At 44.9% G+C, this 19,436-nt stretch overlaps 1 protein-coding gene and 1 pseudogene across 1 annotated transcript in view; one reads left to right on the top strand and one right to left on the bottom strand.

The window, feature by feature from the left end:
* Positions 1-19,436, top strand: part of CNOT6L (CCR4-NOT transcription complex subunit 6 like) — an 844,987-nt gene that overhangs the window by 319,578 nt on the left and 505,973 nt on the right. Inside the window, exon 6 of the mRNA XM_085640943.1 lies at positions 5,097-5,165. Coding sequence (XP_085497069.1) covers positions 5,097-5,165 — 69 coding nt within the window. The remainder of the gene's footprint in view (positions 1-5,096; positions 5,166-19,436) is intronic.
* On the bottom strand, positions 10,097-10,248 carry LOC146861763 (5.8S ribosomal RNA; annotated as a pseudogene).

The following is a 19,436-nucleotide window of genomic DNA, read 5'->3' as shown; positions in this document are numbered from 1 at the left end:
CCAAGGAACAAGAAAGACTCCATTGCTTAAACCCGAAGAGCTCTGAGCTTCTATGTTGATCACACCAGGGGCCATCAGGTAACAATTGCCATTTTAATGGGTTCTCTGGAACAAAGAAGGGTAGAGCAGTACAGAAACCAACCATCTCAATGCGGATTGTCCTTTGTATAAAAATCTGCCACATATTGGCCAAGAAATATGTTCCAGAAGGCCTGCAGTCTCATTCCACCAGAGCCAGGGCTGCCACCTCTTCACTGGTGTGTGGAGTGCCGCTCTTGGACATCTACCAATCTGCTGCATGGGAGTCAGTCCACACGTTCACAAAGCACTACTGCGTGGATAAGCCAAGTCCAGTGGAAAGCACATTTTGCCTGTTCAGTCCTGAAGCTTTTTCTGGTCTGAGCAATTCAAAAGACCCACCTAGGGAGGTGCTGCTTTGGTAACTATTCAGGTAAGGAATGTGCCGTTGGAGGTATCCATCAGAAGAACAAGTTACTTGCCTTTGGTAGTACTCTTTCTGGTGGATACTCTATCTTACTGCTGATTCCTCACAGACTCTCACCTCCCCACTCTATGGAATGGACACCTTTAGTCCATATTAAAAAGATTCATTTTATAGATCCACACAATTGATCATTGAAATCTCTGTGTCTGATGGCGCAGACAGATATCGGAAAGAAACTGACTTTGATGTATGGTGGTGGTGGTTATATTGTGGCCCGATATCACTTTCAGTGCAGGACAGACCCGACACAGAGCCTCACAAAATCTCCTACAAGCGTGCTAAAATCTCCGGATCCAGTGGGGCACCTAGGGGTTTTGACAAGGTGAAGAATCTACAATTGATGGAGTATACACCAGAAAGAGTGTTACAGAAAATAAGTAACTTGCTTGTTTTTTAGGTCTCGGGACCATCCGGTCGGCAGACCGGAAGTCCGGAGATTTAATGTCTTTGAGAAGAGGGGCTTGCACCCGCCCCTCTTCTCTCCTGTTCTCCATTGGCTGGCCTCTTAAATGCTGGCCAGCCACTGGAGAAGAGGTCCAGTCACTCCGATTATGCCCCGTCCTTTTCGGATCGGGGGGGCGTGTTTTTTGCGAGAAGTCTCAGGGAGGAGACAACAGCAAAACACGCCCCCGAATCCGAAAAGGACGCTCCCTTTCTCCGAGGCAGTTCTTCTCAGCCTCGGAGAAAGGCGGTGGTGTCTTCCGGTGCCCTAGCTTGAAAACAGACTCCGTGTCACTGAAAGCCTGTAGTGTTCTGTCCTTTTTTTTTTTTTAAAGATTCTACATTATACATATCCCTTTTTGAAACCCAGGAGTTTACTTTAGTGAGCCCTTACTGTCATTGTATTGGTTTTACGTTACATTTGATGGTTTTATCCATTTACTGAACACTGAAATATCACTTTTTTTGTTGAAGATTTATATCGCGCTAGCTCGACCCGAAGGTTTTGGAGCCCTTTACATGAGCACCAGTTTTGTCACACAAAAACGAATACATTTTTGGTAGGCACAGGGAGGAGATTAAGTGACTTGCCCAGAATGCTGAGCCGACGCCGAGAATGGAAACCGACCCCCCAGCACCAAAGTCAACAGCGCTGATCGTCACGCCACATCCTCTCCCCATTTCACACCAGTGTTGGGCAGAGGCACTACAGGGAAACGAAACTCTGCTGATGCTTAACGCTGCTGCCTGCCATAGGCTAAGAAGCCTGGATTCCATGAACAGATTCAGCCATTGAGGTGCGAGGAGCGGTGCTTTCCCTAACCACAGTGACTGCACCGGTATGCTGGGATTTCCCCTGGTTGGCTGAGGCCAGCTTTTGGTTGTTTACAGCCTACAGTGTCCTCGAGCAATTCGAATAAAAAACAAACCCCCTCCCGGCCTCCCCTTGGATGTGCTTGAAGGAAATGTTTTTGTTTTTTTTTCTACAGGGCGAGCGAGTCTGTGCTGGAAAACAACGTGCCACGGTATTTTTTCTGACCGGTACTTTTGATTCAGTGATTAACCGCATGATTCATAAATAATTACGAGTTGTTGCAAGCACCCTCCCCGCCCTCCCCACTCCCTGTGAAACCCAGGAGTTTACTTTAGTGAGCCCTTAGTGTCATTGTATTGGTTTTACGTTAAATTTGATGGTTTTATCCATTTACTGAACACTGAAATATCACTTTTTTTGTTGAAGATTTATATCGCGCTAGCTCGACCCGAAGGTTTTGGAGCCCTTTACATGAGCACCAGTTATGTCACACAAAAACGAATACATTTTTGGTAGGCACAGGGAGGAGATTAAGTGACTTGCCCAGAATGCTGAGCCGACGCCGAGAATGGAAACCGACCCCCCCAGCACCAAAGTCAACAGCGCTGATCGTCACGCCACATCCTCTCCCCATTTCACACCAGTGTTGGGCAGAGGCACTGCAGGGAAACGAAACTCTGCCTACGATCACACGTTTTCAGGCATGTCCTCTGACCTGGCACGCGTGTTCTCTAAATACAGCTGACTGGCTCTCACGCATGCCTTTATATAGCACCTAAGCCTTTCAGAATAAAAGCGATGTAAATGCAGGTTTATTATTCATGCAATATAATTAGTGCTAATTCTTCCCATTTCGGAGGATTACATACTTTGAAATCCAACGTGCAGATGTGCGGCACCCCCTTTTACAAATGTTGACACCTTAAGCCACCCAGGTTTGGAGGGGGGGGGCATTCTGAAGCTTGTAGTATCTTTGAGTAAAGGCTAAAAGAATTCGATCTAAGAATTTCATTGGTTTTTGGCTAAAAAACCAAACCTTACGAAACGTCTCACTTATGACGTGGAGTCAATTGGCAGCTGTGGTTGAGGTGACTCCTACCACAATTTAAAAGGGTTCTCCCACGGGCTGGGTGGAAGGGTTAGGCATAAACACATTTCCTTTCCGTTCACTGCAGAGCTCTTGTTTACTGACCTCCGCTTCTTTCGAAAGGGGGCTGGCGCTTGCACCCGTCGCATCTTGTAAACAATGCAGGGAGGAGCCTAGAAGGGGCCGATTTTCTGCAGATGTGGTGGAACAGCGGCAGTGATATCCTCACGTTATCGTAACTCTTCGCTTTTGTAACAGATGTGGCACGATGTATTGAGGGGGCCTGAGACCAGCGAGTCACCTCCTAGCTGGTAAGATAGTACAAAGTGGTAAAATGCCCGGCGCTGGCTTCCTTTGCTATTTGACGACTTGCTAGTTAATGTTCCCCCATGACCCTCCAGCTGGTCCGACATAATTGCCAGGCCTACTTTGGGGTTCCAGTTCGGCCCTGTTGTTGAGTATCCTACCCAGGGCTTTAAGTGGGATAAAAAAACATGGGTGGGGGACGGTGTTGCGCCGGGTCGATACGAATTGTATTTTGCTGTCTCTTTTGTCATTGCAACCAGGCATATTGATACAGCAAGTAACATGCTACCTACAACAAGTTAGGACTATTGGCTTTGTCAATCGTTGTTAGTTGCATAAGATAAATTAACAGTAACTGTGGCTTGTATATAATATTGAGAAAGCATCCACTTGAAGCCCTAGTGACACCACGACAATGTTACTGCTCCTGAGTTTCAAAAAGAGACAACAATATAATCATGCAGTGGCTGAACTCGACAGATTAAGAAATATATCCCAAATTATATATAACAGTCGGTAGACGCATGCCTCTACAGTGTTCTATTGTATTTTGAAACCAGAATTGCTCAAGTTCGTATCCTTTCAAAGTTCCCTTTTCAAACAATCATTATCAACGCCAAGTCTGGCCCTGGCACGGTAGTGCGATTTTTGTTTAGTATTAATAAAATTTGACACTTCAGAGAGCAGTTTCAGCAGAGAGGACAAAGAAGGAATGGGCATGGGATCCAAATACTCATCATGCATATTAGTCTGGGCCACGGGCATTTTGCGATGCTGCAGCGTTTTCCTCATAATTATGGGTTTGCCAAACTTCCCAAATAATGCTCGCATAATAAATCTCGCTTTTGAGAGTGATTAAGCTATTGACATTGTAAATAACAATGCCGTTTCTTTAAATGCAACGGTCTCGGCATTGTTAAAGTTAGAGCTATTGGCTCATTGCTCATGACAATGCCGTTTCTTTAAATGTTTTAAAAACAAACACATAAACAAAAATAATGTCATGAGCAATGCCAATAGCTCTAACTTTACCAAGGCCGAGACCATTGCATTGTAAATGCTTGTTAGGGATTGTTTCTTAGTTAACACTCGTAATAATTGCATTAATTAATGATTTATAGGTTACCTGTTATTGTTGTATACTCTAGGTTAGCGTATTTCTAATTGTATTTCATTGTGGTATTACCCGATATTTTTGATGTCAAAGAAGCCCCGGGTATAAAATATAATCCTGTAAGAGTATGTTGCAAATGTGAAGAATTCTCAGTACGTATGTAGCCACCGTGAAACGGTGAGACATAATCTGTTTTTTCAGCTCTGGAGGCTCACATGCTATCTACTCAACTCTGTGGGTCATAGCATATCCATCCGGCTGAGGGTTAATGCACATAAATCCCTTGGCTCGTATCACTTTTTGCAAATGAATTTTTGAAACAAAGATTTCTTTTTCTCTGTACGTTGCACTGATTTTACCTCATTTCCCTCAAAGAAATGTGAAAGTTACCAGATATTTTCATTTTTTTGTCATGGATTAGCTCTGCTTCTACTGATAGAATGTTTCTAATAAAGAAGCCTATTCTGCTCATTGCTGCTGTTCTGGCTAAACTCTGTGTTGGTGAGCTTCACAGGGTAACACAATGAACCTCATTTGACATACTTGTCAAGCGTTTTGCATGGTTACAGGTTACTTAGTGACTCTGAAATATTGGTCTTTATAATCTTAGTTTTTGAGAAGCAAATTGCATGTATATCTGTGATGCTAATCTATGTTTGCACATGTGTGTTTTCTACTGTGTGCAGTAACAGTAGGACTCCAGAGAAGCTTCCGTAAATTGCGGTTTATATAGCAGTGAAGCCTAAATACATAAGTTGAATGTGTAGCTTTAGTGTCTACGTTTTTAACCCATGTTTTCTTATAATAAAAAGCTATTCATCTGTTTTAGTTCACCCAGAACAGCTTCCCCAGAGGCCATGGATTACGTTAAAAGAGCGAGACCAAATTCTGCCTTCAGGTAACTTTGTTTTTTCCCGGTCATTTGTTGCCCTAAAATGCATTCATAGGTTAAAAATAATAAGTGTTTTTCTCTTAAATTCATTTTCTGAATATTGCTTTTGATCTGCTTTTTTGGACTGAATATTGTAACGTTATCTTCATTCTTATAAAGAAATGTGTCAGAAGTAGTCTTTCCTTTTTTTTTTTTTTTTTAAACCTTTTATTGGCTTTAATTCAGATGTAACAAGATAAACAGACCACAAAATTGCAATTTTAATTGAAAGCTGTACCTGCTACATCATTAGTGCCAGCGTAGCACAAATATGAAAAATAACTTGTCCCCCGCTCCCTCAAACCTCGCCATACCCAATTCCTTGGCAAAGATAGGACATCCTGTGCGTGAATAACAGCAGTTCCTTGTATCCCCTTGATTTTCACATCCAAACATGTGTAAATTCTCTTCACATTCCACTAGAGCGATCGCCTCTTGGTCGAAATATTATAATACTCTTAATCTGGATGGGCATATAGTCTGCAGCTACAAAGTCATTGATGTCTTTTATTATGTGGGCTGACAGCCTTTCAGGAATCAATGTCTCCCAAACTCTTCAGCACTTTGCGTGTCACATTTGGCTAGATTGTTGGTTTCATTATGTAGCTATTGTCAGCCTCGCTGGTTGTGTCACACTCAAGTCGCCACTGAACTGTAGATAAATGTATTACTTCGGGAAGGACGTGGAACTGTCAAATCTTCATCCACTTTGACAGAGCTAAACACGTCCAAGACGGGTCGGCGCTGACATCGAAGAGAGGGGAGAGGAATAAGGGTATGAGAAAAGGCACCCAAGAGACACTTCCTGTTCATAGTCGCACAGCTTGCCTGATCAGGTAAATTTTTTCTGTGATTTTCTGCAGTGTCACATATGTGACTGCTTTTCTGTACTGGACAGAAAACAAGACTACTTGTACTCCATGCTCTTACATCAATATAAAATGCTCAGTTTTTCCATTTGCGTGCATTTTGCATGAATGGTAACATTCTAAGGAAATAAGACCTAATCAGAATGTACTCTAGGAACGGATGCACTATGGTAAACATTAGGTCTGTGCGAAATTTAAATTAGGCCTACTTGGCCTGTGACATGTTTCACTGAGTTTGCAAACCCACACTTGTCCAATGGGTGAATCGGCCTTGAGAATAAAATGTCACTGAAAACGCTTATTGTAAAGGAAAAGCCACTGGTGATTTTTAGCCAAGACATGATTTTGAAGTCGTCAAGCTGTGCCTGCCAGCCCTCCGGTCATCTGGTTGGCCACCCAGCAACCATATGACCTGGCGATTGAAGTGTCCAGGTCCACCTTAGGCGCTAACTACCAGAGTGGCCATGCACTCTGAAGTAAGCGCTCAGGAGGCTCCTTCATACAGCCGTCTCCCTGTGAATGTGCTGCTTCTTAGTCATTTAAAGTTTGCGAATAAGTTGAGATCATTTTTTGTCCTAAAACCTCTGAATATTTGTTTTACCAGGTAAAGCTAGGGTTTCCCAGTGCCAACTATTCTGAGGAAAACTTCAAAGGGAACCAGCTTTTAGATGGTTCAATTAGTCTTTTACCCCTACACCTAGGTCGAATGATTGATTTGCACGTCCAGACCACTATGGAACTCCACTTCAGTTTCTTCTGGCTTTGCCCTGCCCAGGCATAGTTCCCACATTTCGTGTCCTATCACACCGTCTCATGCTCCACCGGGATGCCGCCTGCAGGAAAAGAGTGACCCTAGGCAAAGGTCTCACTAAAGGCATCTCCCCTCCTGGGAGACCGACCTTCCTGCTGTGTTTGAATCTTCCAGGCAGACTGCATGTACCTCATCCGTTTACTTTGTGACGGTTTTACACCCTCTTTAACTCTGTTGCAAGTTCTTTGCAACTTTCCCTTACAGTACTTGTTGGTTTTTGGTCTCACACCTATATTTAACCTTAGATGGTTTTTACCACCCGCTTTGGACTGCATTCCTAATAACCTGACTCCGAGAAAGACCGGATTGTGGCGCGTCGAAGACCCTTACTGATTTTAAATCTTTATGCGGCATCCGTGTGATAAGTTGCCAACGACTGTCACATTAAAAATATCTTAAAATAACATTAAAAATGCTTGCAAATTATACAGACACGTGTGTACAACCCAGCAATCACAGTGCTTCATACAATTTAACAGGCATCATGCCAAGGATGTAGGGGACATTATAATCATAAAACTGTTGTCAGTGAATCACATACCAGGTTGACATAATGGTCATAAGCCAAGAGCAAGTCAATTAGGCATGTTGTGACAACATATAATACACTTACATGCATTTTGTCGCTAATCATCCCACTTATAAGGTGGTACAAAACGCAATATCAAGTGCAGGGTTAACATATTAATCTCAAGCCATGAGCGAATCAACTAAGCATGTAGTAGCAGCACATCATATAGTTATATACATTTATTGCTGAACTTCTCTCAAGAAACGAAAAAGGAATTTGTAGTATTAGAGCAGTACTTGAGAAGGAATGGCATTTTTAGGTACAGTCAACCACAAGGAAATTGCTGTGTGGTGCCTAGGTAAAATTTGCACATGTTCAATTAGTTGCAAATGGGTAGGTCAGCTCAATGGAACTATGTTTAAATAATGGTGCAAAAGCGGCAAAGTTTAAAAGTGCAAGGGTTGACAGGTTAGTCTCAGAACTGAACACAAGTTCACTAGATGTATAGTGACCGAAAACATGCGGCTAAACACCTGTCTGACAGCAGAACCTTTTGTTTGAATGAAGCAGCTTAAGATATTCAGACCTTTAAAACTGGTGCAAAGTGCCAATTTTAAAGTGCTAATTAGCCATAAATCAGAACCAAAGATCAAATTGGGAGGATGGGTTAGGAATAGACCAAGTTTGAGGTACTTACTTGTTCTCCAAAAACCTTATTATGGTTTTCTATGTATACTGGCGTGAGATCCCAGGGAAAAGTATGGGGAGAGGATGTAGCCTTATGGCTAAAGCGGTTGACGTTAGGGAACCGGGTTCAAGTCTCGGCAACGATGCTCAACATCCTGTGATTCTGGACAAATCACTTAATCTCCCTGTGCCTAACAAAAATGAATGTGCCCTTGTGTAATGAAACTTTTGCTTTGTAAAGCGCTCTCATACCAGATATCTGCGGGTCTAGTTTGCGCTATATAAGGTGGTGGTGGAAGAGGTGTGGCGCCGCGGCCAGGGCGACTGACTCCAGAATCTGGGGATCACCATGTGACTCTGGGCAATAGCTTGCTTAATCTTCCCAACGGCCCCCAGCGCCTAGAGACCCTTACTGGTGATTGTTCGCGCTTTACAAATGTGGATTATTATTATAAACCTCTTAAAAATAAAACTCCTTCCTTTTCCCCGCAAGTCAACCGCGGTTGCCTTAACCACACAAATGCCTTAACCATGCATATGTGTGGTTAAAGCAGTGCGCAGAGTCAATGCTGGAATGGGCCAGAAGGATCGGGAGAGGATGCGGTCCATGGCGTTTCTTCAGGACCAATGAAGTTAGATTCCCTACCCTCACTCAGGGCGGAGTCTGTGAATTAAAAACTGGGTTAAGTATAATGATCTCTAGTGGTGAAACAGGTTAATAGTACCTAAGAGTTGATCACCCTATTGCGATCTCATCATCCAACCTAAAATAAAAAGAAAAGAAACAGGCAGTTTTAGGCCTCAGGGCAGGAGGGGGGCTGGCTCTGGGTAGTTTACAGGTGTAGAGGACAGTTGTTAGGGCTCTGGGCAGGGGGTGATTGGGTCAGGGTAGTTCCTAGGGATTGGGGTCAATTTTTAGGGCGGGGCACGGAAATGGGACATTTTTTCAGGGCTGGGGCAGGGATGTGTTCTTTACCACACGTCCATTTACCAATCATGTCTTTAAAATGAAATTGTATGGTAAAGGCACGCATGGTAAAGACACGGTCATCGTTGAGACCACGTGGTTCAGGCATGCATTGTACCATCATACAATTGAGATCCCAACTTGTGTGGGTTGGTATATAGAGCACAGTAAGTAGTACTAGTTACTTCCATAGGAGCTTTTGAAGCTGAATAGGCTAAGGATATTAAGAGTGTGTTGCAATCTCTTTACAACTTAGGAGCCACGTTCTTCCCAGGAATTTGGCTACTGCACAGACAAACAATTGGCTAGGATCTGTTCTTAGAATTCTGTAGCCATCAGAAAGTATCCTAGTTCCCATCTGAGAGCAAACTGGTTTGATCCAGGACAGACTCAGTTGAGTATCATTATGGCAAAAAAACACTCCCAGGACCCTTACAAGCCTAACACAGGCAGAGTGAGCCATTACTAGGCTGTCTTGAACCCTTCAAGCAATATCATGGAGTTGGTCTTTTGTATGTCATGTTTTCCATGCCCCCCGCCAGGCGGTGATCCGGCGCTGGGCTCCTCGCTAGCCCTTACTCAGGGAATCTAGGTTTATTTCCTTTACTAAATGTTAATCGGTCACCACATCTGATCTTAAGTCGTAGTTGGATGCTTAAGCATGAGTGAGCCAAACCAATCTCTGTGCTGCAGAGAGGGGTCCCCCTCTTTCGCAAGGGGTGTGGCGGCAGTGCACACTTTCCCAGATCAGAGAGTAAAGCCCACTGGGTACAGCGCTTAAACCAACACCTGTTGATGGACAGCGCCGACTTTCGAAGTGGGCGCTCCGGGCTGTATGCACAGCTAGCCATGGGACACCACAGACAGCCACACACAGAACACATCCAGGTGCCCAGGCTGTGAAAAGAAACGGTTAGTGGAGAAGATGCTCCCATGGCATAACTCTGTCAGGGGGGGCGTCCTGCGACAGGCAACCAGAGCCTGAGCTTGGGGGGGGGGGGGATGGAGCCTCCTGCGGCAGCCTCAGCCACACCTGGGTGATTGACCTTCAAACGAGCCTCAGTGACCTAGCCCCAGGAGGAACCTGCAGTACATAGGTGCGTTCAAAGTGTTGATAATCAACGTGTCCTGCAATTTACACTAATATTCACAGCTAGGTGCGTTTTTCATTGATATTCGAGCCAAGCGATCCACCTCCAAGAGTCATGGGCAACTTTGGCGCACCTATGGGTGCAGGTGAAGTGGAAGGAAGGCAACAATGCTAATTCGCCACCTACGCAGCAAGATGGCCCGCAACCTGTCAGGCCTCCCCTCTGGAAGTCAGCCTCAGCCATTCAACAAGTGTTTAAAGGTGCTCGGCCCTGGAGCCATACCTTGCTGCCGCAGCAGGCAGGCGAGTGAACGGCTCCCACAGCATCAGAGGCGGGCATCTTCACCACTGGTTGTCCCAGACAGGACCTGCCTGGCTTCACAAATATGGGTCACCAAGTAAATGGCAACTAAGGAGGGTCGCTGCACTTGCACATTGGCCATACACAACGCACTAGGGTCGACCGGAGCCAGGGCTAGACCCCCTGCACGACAAGAGTTCCCAGTTTAGGCCACAGCCCGGAGCCATGCAGGTGGGCTGGGGGCCCCTCTTTCCTGGTGGGAGACACAGAGGGGAGAAGAGCCAGGTTACCACACGCCATTAATGCGACTCGCCTTCTTCCCGCTGTGGGCGCATGTGTCGATACCGAAGTAGATGTGGCAGCTTCCCCTCCTACCCCTCTAATCAGTTCTCAATGGCTTAGAGAGGCACGCCATCTCTGTCAACAGGAGTAGAGGTTCCTTGTGGTCCCAGCTCGTTTTCATCCAGGCTGCCCTGCTACCTGAGATGGACCACTCCTCTGGCAACAGGGCCTTTAGGGGTTCCCAGCCAGGGGAGGAACTGCGCTTCAGTTTCTCCCGGGGTCGTGCTGGGTGAATGTGTGTTTAATCTCGGGAGGGCTGCCTCTTGCAACGTGCCCCTGTCGGAGACACTTGGGCCACCCATCCCATTCTCTCATGTGTCGGTAGGGTCCTCCTGGGATGGAGGAGCCCGACCCATGCCCGGTTTGACACCTAAGTGCTCAGCGGCTGTTGACCACTGCTCCGGCCTGTGTGCAAGGTGAGGGCTGAGTTCTTTGGCTGGTAGCATCGCGGGTTCGGACTGGCATGGTCTTGTTGCCTGGGCTGCTCTGTCATTAATGATCCTTCTGCAGGTTCACTTACTTGAATCATGCAACAACTTTTACTTCGTCTAGATAGTTAAGATTGCTTGTCTTTGTATCATATAGATATTGCAAAGTCTGATATGTACTTGTAACTATTGAAGATGTCAACAATAAAAAGAATTATAAAAAAAAAAAAGATTGCTTGTCTTCTCTGTGCTCTACGAGACCTATTGCTAACCCTGGCGGCGCACGAGCTAGGGCCTCACACAACCATCCAATGAGAAGTAGCGACAAGCAGTATGCAAGCTTAAGACCCTCAGCTGCTGGGAATTCGTCTTTCATGGGAAATAATGGCTATCCCCAACTTTATCAGAAGCTGTGTTTAGCGGGTAAACCGGCACCTCTCGATAAAGGTCAAACACATGCTGGTCCATCCAGTGTAGTATGTATGCAACCTCAGGCATCTAAGGCCATGACAGACCTGTTATTGCTCGCTCTTGTGTGGATGAATGTCATTTGTCCCTCTAAGAAGTTGAACTCATGTAACTGCGTATCCTGCAATAGGATGCATCCCCCTGGGCACAAATGAGCCCTGTTGCGGGTTACTTCATGAGTTAAAACTTTTTAGTTTCCATTGTGATAAGAAGAAGTAAGTAGAGGTAATCACTCCAGATGTTTTGTAATCTTTCAGAAGATTTTAATCTGTGATACACAATTTGTCTTGGTATTTCAATAATTATGCGACTGTCCCTTCAGTGTTCCAATGCATTTTGGGTGCTATACCCTTCATCGAGGAACTAGGGATTCTAGTTGCTCTATACTATTATAACCGGTCCAGTGGTGGAACAAAAACCAATTAGCCTCTAAGAAATTGAACATCGACCGCTGGGGGCAGCTTAACTAGTTTGGATGGTGTAGTCTTGTTCATTATTTGAATTAAGCAGACAAATCACTCCACCAACTAAGAACACATGGACCACCATCCACAGAAATGTCAAAGAGCTGTTAATCATTAAATCCTTTCCATGTCATGGTGAGGTTTCCCATGTTGAGTTAAATTAGGCCTCAAGCTCAACTCTTGGTGTGCCCTTCCAGCAAACCCTTTAAGTTTCAGCGTTGTGACCATACTCTCCCGGAACCCAAAAATGTTGGTTTCTAGGAGCTACTTGGTGGGTCATGGGATTAACACCACGGTGGTATCTGATGGTCTTTGAACCTCCGACTTTAGCTTTTGTTTAATAAAATCATTGTAGGACAGTGCTTTTAGCTTTGATTCATCTTGCACCAGTCCAAGCAAGTTTCAAGCAGTAGGTGCAGTCGATGGTCACAAACACACCCTTCACTAGAGAACAATTTGGCTCAGCAGTAGACGACACTCTTGAGCAAATAAAATAGGACAATGAATTGGCAAAAGCCTTAGGGGTCTTTACTATTTCTCGGTCCAATTAAGAGAGGGTGTGCACTGATAAGGAGAGCTGTGTGAAGAGGAAGCTTTCAACGACAAGAAGCATTTGCTATGCAAAACAGCGACCCCCTACCCACCCATAATGGCAATTCTCCACATTGCCACAACATTCCTTCAAGGTAGAGGAGATGACCGATCCCTAAAGTGTCTCAGGGCCCAGGGGCTAGTGACTGTCAAGCCAAAGACGCCCAAGTTAAAGCACCAGTATGGGTGCAAAATAGGGGTTTCTCCGGGAATGTAGACAATCCTCTTCGACAGGTGAATATGAAACATTGTATGACATGCATACTGTATTGGACTGTTACAAAGGCCACCAACAAGGAGGTTCATATCAAAGAAGAATCCGCTTGATTACAGCAAGAAGTGGAAAAACTCTAAAAGCAAACAATAGAATAAGTACCAATGAAGGAGATCAACCAGGGAGGGTACTCTGTCTATTTTATTTCAAGTACCAAAACTGGACGAAACACTAATCTATTCTAGACTTTCAGTTCTGATCAGGTTGAAGATTACTACACTAAAGGAGGGATATCATGTTATGACTGAGAAATGGGGACTAACCTGGTCAATCTAGACCTCAAGGATGCCTGCCTGCAGGCATCAGTGAACAGCAATCACAAGACGTTCCTCAGATTCATCCTGAACCAGGTACTCCAATCCGTTAAGGCTGCTAACGTTTGGGATAAAGTCAGCACCCAGAGTGTTTACAAAATGTCTGACAGAGGTAGCAATGCATGTAAGGCGGCAGGGGTTACATGTGTCCCCTGCCGAGACCATTGGCAGGTAAAGGCAAACTAGCTCATGCAAAGCCAAAAGGGTATTAACACAGAAATGCAAACGCCACACAAATAGGGTTTTTCACTAAACCTACAGAAAAGACATTCTTGGGAGCAAGACTAAATTCCATTGAGGTTTAAGCATTCCAGATAACCAAGCGAATCCTGGCATTGACAGAGCAAACTCTAATATACCTTTAACAGTGAGAACTGATGTGCACGATGGCCTTCCTCATCCTACTAATTCTTCATGCCAGGTTACAATTAAGACCAATCCAAGAGTGTCTCTGGTGCCAGTGGTCGCAAACAACCTGAAGTTGGATCAAGTGGTTGTTAGAGGAGATGCAGAAATGAATACAATGGTGAAACTTTGAGAACATCACAAATACACAGTCTTATTAAACAACCAACTGTCTCTGTGTGCTTTACTACAGATGTGTACCATACTGTTTAGGGAGCACACATGGGAATTCTGAACATCAGGGGTCTGTGTAACCCAAGAAAGGCAGTAAAACAGGTGAAATGTGTTGGAACTAAATACCATTTTCTTGGTATTGAAAGCCTTTCGGGCACCGGTCAGGGGGAAACCAATGTAAATAGAGGTGGAAAACTCAACCACAGTGCCTTACGTCAACAGAGAGGGAAGGAAAAGGTCACATATGCAATCAAATGTATCCCAAGACATTTGGAAATGTGCTGGTCATTGACACCACACTTATTTCCACACTTCTGCCAGGTGTACACAGCATGGAGGCATACCGACTAGACAGACAATCAAGCACCTCACACGGGAGGTAAAACAACAGATAGTAGAAATGATTTACTAGTAGTAGAACCTACCAGAAATAGACCTATTTGCAACACAAGAAAATGCCAAATGCCAAACTTTGCATATAGGCACCCAACCGCCTGTCCCATGAGAATGCTGTGTCAATAGATTGAGGAATACAAAAAAGTGATGGATGGAATGCTTGAATTAATCTCAGCCACTGGTAATTACCAAGGGCCATATCTTAGTCTCAACACTTTTTGCCCACCATGCCATCTCGGATTAAAGCCAGTGATATGCAAATCAGCCTTGCCCCTGCTCCAATAAGAAAAGTCCAGCCTGAACTGCCAAGCCAGGTTCTCTCTGAACAAGAACACAAGCAACCCAAGAATGGTTTTAGCCTAGTTAGGTCTCTTCAGTTGGGTTCCTGTTGGTTCCAGTGGCACAGTGCACAAGGGACACAGTCTGGGCATACCCTTCGCCCCTTACGTTGTCGCACTGAGGAACAGCAATAAAATGGTCAGGGAAATTTGAATTCCATTGATACCACGACTTTTAAACAAGTGCGGACTACCCTGGCTCAGGGCACGGTGATGAGACCACCAACTGCCCAAGACCTATAAACAGCATAGGTAGAGCAGATATACCACAGGACAGGGGCCAGTATGGCTTTCTAGGAAGCATTCCATTGGCACACATTTACAAGCCACTACTTGTTAACGAAACACATGTGTAGCAAATGGGATCAGCCTGTTCAATCCCCCAGGATTTTTTGCACATTTGACCGCCTGTTGTTTGGACTTTTACTTTGTGTGAGCTTCAGCACCTGAGTCTCACTCACAGTAAATTCATGTAAATGGACCAAGAGCACTAATCACCAGTGTCCACCTTTTAAGATGATGCCACTGCTGCGCAGCTAGGGTAAGAGGCTCTGGGCTGGTTACACATGTACACAGTACACACGTGTGAGAGACTTGTGTCTTGTGCAACCAGATATCTGCGCAGAGAAAGCCTTCAAAGATTGGTAGTGACTTGGGAGGGATAGATCTTATAATGTGAGTGAGCTTTTATGGTGTAGGTCTGTAGTGCATACTGAAGATGTGTAGTGCTTAGACTGTATTATACATTATTGGTGAAATCAGCACTTAAGTACACTTTTGCCTCACTTAGACCTGTAGGGTACAGCGAAGTATCAATCTAGGGGTAAACATGCACCCAAAGTGTAGATTCATACTCCTTCACTTTATACGTACCCTCCTTATGACACTTTAAGATTTGTTCTATAGCCTTGGCTCTGATCCTAATCAGATTCTAGGCCTCCCTTCCTCCCAAGTTAATTACTCTGCTTCCCAGTAGGAGTATCAAAATCCTCCCCCACACACACCCACACAGTGGGGCCATTACAGTGCTTGGCTCAGTTCCCTTGAAAAGGAAGGGGTGTAGAGGAAATCAGCAGCTGGTAATTAGCTTGTAACACCGCACCTGGGCTGGTACAGCCCAGACCCCCTGAAACAAATGAGGAGAGACATACCTATGGAGCCAAACACAGGAACATAGGAGGGGCTCACCTTTTATGTTTTGGTGGAAAGGGGCCAGATTGGTGGTTCAGCTAGGGGTGGAGTAAGGCTCTCAGGGAAGCTCCTTCCACATACAACTTGAAGTCGCCATATTGTAATGTCCCAGAAAGCTGTGCAGGTTGGCTTAAGGGAGGAATATTGATGTGGCACTCTAGAATTGACCAAGGTCTGTGGTTCTTAAACTGACTTCGTAATCATAATAACATGTTATTGTACAGTTAATTAAAAACCATAACAATAAGTATAAGATAAACCAACAATCAACAACAATAGTCTAAATTGTCAAATACTTAATTAACACTAAAATCAGTGATATTCCATTATTCAGGTAGTCAGCACAATATACCTTACTACCTTCTCCAGCGGGGAATAACAAACTGCAAAGGTTCCCATAAAAATACCCACCATAATCTTCTTGTAGGGACCTTAAAAGGCCAAATATTCCATCTGAGAAGGTTTAATCCGCGCTATCGGGGAGCATCCATCCTAGGGGGGGCACTTTTCTCCAAATCCGCTCTTACTTACTGTTGAGCAGGTAGCCCAGTACTAATTGTGAATGATGTAATTGTTAACTGACGTTGTTTTAGTGGAAAGGCTATCGCCTGGGCATTTGACAATAATTGATTTAAAATATTCACAAATTTAGGACATCTCCCCAGCCTCCCAGGTGGACTACTGCTAAAGGAAAAGGAAGATGCCTGTGCACAAGAACGAACTCCCTCTAACAATAGTCTCCTTTGATGTTCTAGGGCAGGGCAACAGCATAACAAATGGAGCCATGATTCTCGATAGTTGTGGCATAGCCTTACAATTGATGTCACCCCCTAAGCCAGCCCAACGCGGGTTAAAATCTCCTATTGGTAGCGCAAGCACTCTCATGTAAAGGATTTGATTCCTAGTATTTGCATTAATGAAGTCCGAAAAACATTTTTTGTGGCTTCCCAACATGATATGACTCCATAAGGGGCTGTGCCAGTCCTCGGCACTCAACAGTACGTAAGTCTTGTTCCCAGGAAGCCTCTTTCATTTGCTTGTTAATAGCGGTCTTCCATGCTCTGTGGGACATCACCGTCCCCCAAGGCGGACTCCTCAATCTTAAGTATCCAAATCACCTCATTAAGTTTTCTAGACGTTGGGTTATCAGGTTTTTTCATAAATCAATTTCTAAAGATTTTTTTAGCAAATTCTTGGGAGCCATCCTACACTTAATAAAATATTTTAACATGAATGCCTTGCACTCTCTTGATTGGATTACTGACTTAAAAACTCCTTTATATGAGAGAGACGAATGGGAAGATACTGGGCCATGCAGTAAGAATAATGGAAGAATGCTCAGCTAGAAGGAAGCTAAAGCCATCTGATACCCCTGCAAGGATGAACTTTCTGACTTTAACTTCAGCTGGCCACCAGGACTAGAGTGGTTTTTTTTTTAGTGCCAGTGTTGCTGGCTCCCTTATGCCCCTGAGTAACTGTTAGGGAAATGAACCTGCTGGGGTCCAAGGATGATTCCTCTGGGACTAGCCCTTGACTCTACTGGCATATAAGTGCCCTGCAAGTAACTTGGAGGCTGTGGTGCTTGGGGACTACGTCAGGGAGAATGTTTTGCTGGATGGCGGTGGAGGTGTGTGGAAGACATCCATAAGCAGGAGTGAGCAGTAGGTGCCCAGCAGAGAGCGGGTCTGATGGAGGGAGCAAGAAAACCCAACTTCCAGTAAAAAGTACCCTTTGGAAGCCAGCAAAACAAAAGTAAATGCTCCTGGTGGTTATGACTTGCCACCACTAGCATAGCGAGACCCTGAACAGCAAAATCAGCCCTTCGAGGTCCGTGGTTCGGCATAATTTAATAAATTCCTCTTTGGGAGAAGTGGTGTGTGTAGGGTCTCTTCCCCCAAAATCAGTTGCAACCCTGGCACCCTCATCTCACTGCGGACTGGCGCACTGAAGAGAATGTCCCAGGTACCCGATCCACATTGTCACAGTGACTGGGCGCATAGCCTGCCCCTCTGTTGGGTGATGGGGCCTTCATGCCCAGCAGCACGATTTCTGCCTGTTGTGGGTACCAAAGTACAGCCTGCTCCCACCCATGCTGGAAATCCAGCAGACAAGATGGCAGGATGAGGGTGCCGGATCTTCACAGCATACAATGACTTGCTGGGGTAGAAGCCAGTAGGGGCCGTCAGGGGTATTGGGGCCCGCAGACCCCAACAAGGGAAAGATGCCCCTGGGTACCTCTTGTGGGACTGGGGCACCCGTAACGAAAAAGGAATGTGGTGGGAAGTTGCATCTGTAATCGGACAAAGCACTTCACCCAAGTGTGAGAGCCCCTCCTCTGCTATTCATGGATTGGGCGAAGGAGCACTACATAAGCCCTTGCGAAGGCATCCCTTTGCATGTTTCTCTTTCAGTGGTGCCCCAGAGAAGCTTGGTAGCACAGGAACCTCTGTAGGTGGACCCTACAGAGGTAGTAGCAGCGCACTGAAGTTAAGAGTCTGGGACACTTGATTCATTTTAAGACTTCATAGATAAAGTTGATGATAAACAATGCAGAGTTCCACAATTAATTTAATGTTACTGATTGTAGGTACTACTCCCTATTGACTTTAAAGGTGGGTTTTAGCAGGTATTGCATGATGGGACTGTCCCCATTTATTTCATTGGTGCTGGAATTGTGAAATATAACATGGTGCTGCTTTTACAAATGTGGTGACACCCAGATAAAGCCAGTAGACCTGTCTTATTGATACATTCTTATATTGTGTTATTGTATCAAGTGTAGGTGAAAGGTATTGTTATGAGGTTGAAGACCTACTAGGGGGTTAACGTGGTATGAGGGTGTCACTAAAGGTATTTCCATTTATCTGGTTTTACATATTTGTAATGTAATGAGTAGTATTAGCATAACCCCTTGAGCCGCAAAATATAGTTGGCAAACTTTCGGCTTTCTTGCGAGGAGCAACATGAGAGTAAAGAATATAAACAGAGGGAAAACCACAGAAACTATGTTCAGAAACTAAAGGGCTGAGGGGGATTGAAATACATGTGTGGGATCCAGGTGCACATAAGGTAGGTCTGAATGGATGTATTATTGGGAGCAACAGACATCTAACATCTGAAATGTACTCAGCAAATAAACTAAGGCTATGGGGCATGATAGAAGGACCGAGGGGTCACCCTACAATCTGTTTGGCCTGTTTTGCTCGTAGGAGCTGAGAAGAGTTGATCAGGGTGTCTGGGGAGGAGTGTATGTGGCAACTGAGGAATGGTCTTGTATTTGCTGATAGGCAGCAGCTCTAGAGAGGAAGGTTATCGTCTTTAGAATTGGTGCGAAAAGCTATGAGTATTTCTCCCCAGCCCTTAGAGAGGGGACTTCAACTCTGATCCCTCGCCTTCTCCTTTTGTAGTGCTCTTCTCTCTGCTTCCACCCATATTGCGACTTAACTACACTACATAAAGGCCTGAGGGGCTGCCCTTGCTTCCAATGTAGGGCTAGTAGGTGTTTTGCAAAAAGCGAAGCAAGATGTAGGAAGCGGGCCACGAGCTCAGTCTTCTTTGTATAGCTAAACAGCCCTAAAGCGCTGGCTTCCCAGCTATGCTCTGGGGCATTTCCTGTA

This window comes from Triturus cristatus, chromosome 2_2 (assembly GCF_964204655.1).
Source record: "Triturus cristatus chromosome 2_2, aTriCri1.1, whole genome shotgun sequence".
Taxonomy (NCBI): Eukaryota; Metazoa; Chordata; class Amphibia; order Caudata; family Salamandridae; genus Triturus; species Triturus cristatus.
The sequence above is the reverse complement of the archived record's forward strand: the minus strand, read 5'-3'. Positions and strand labels throughout refer to the sequence as shown.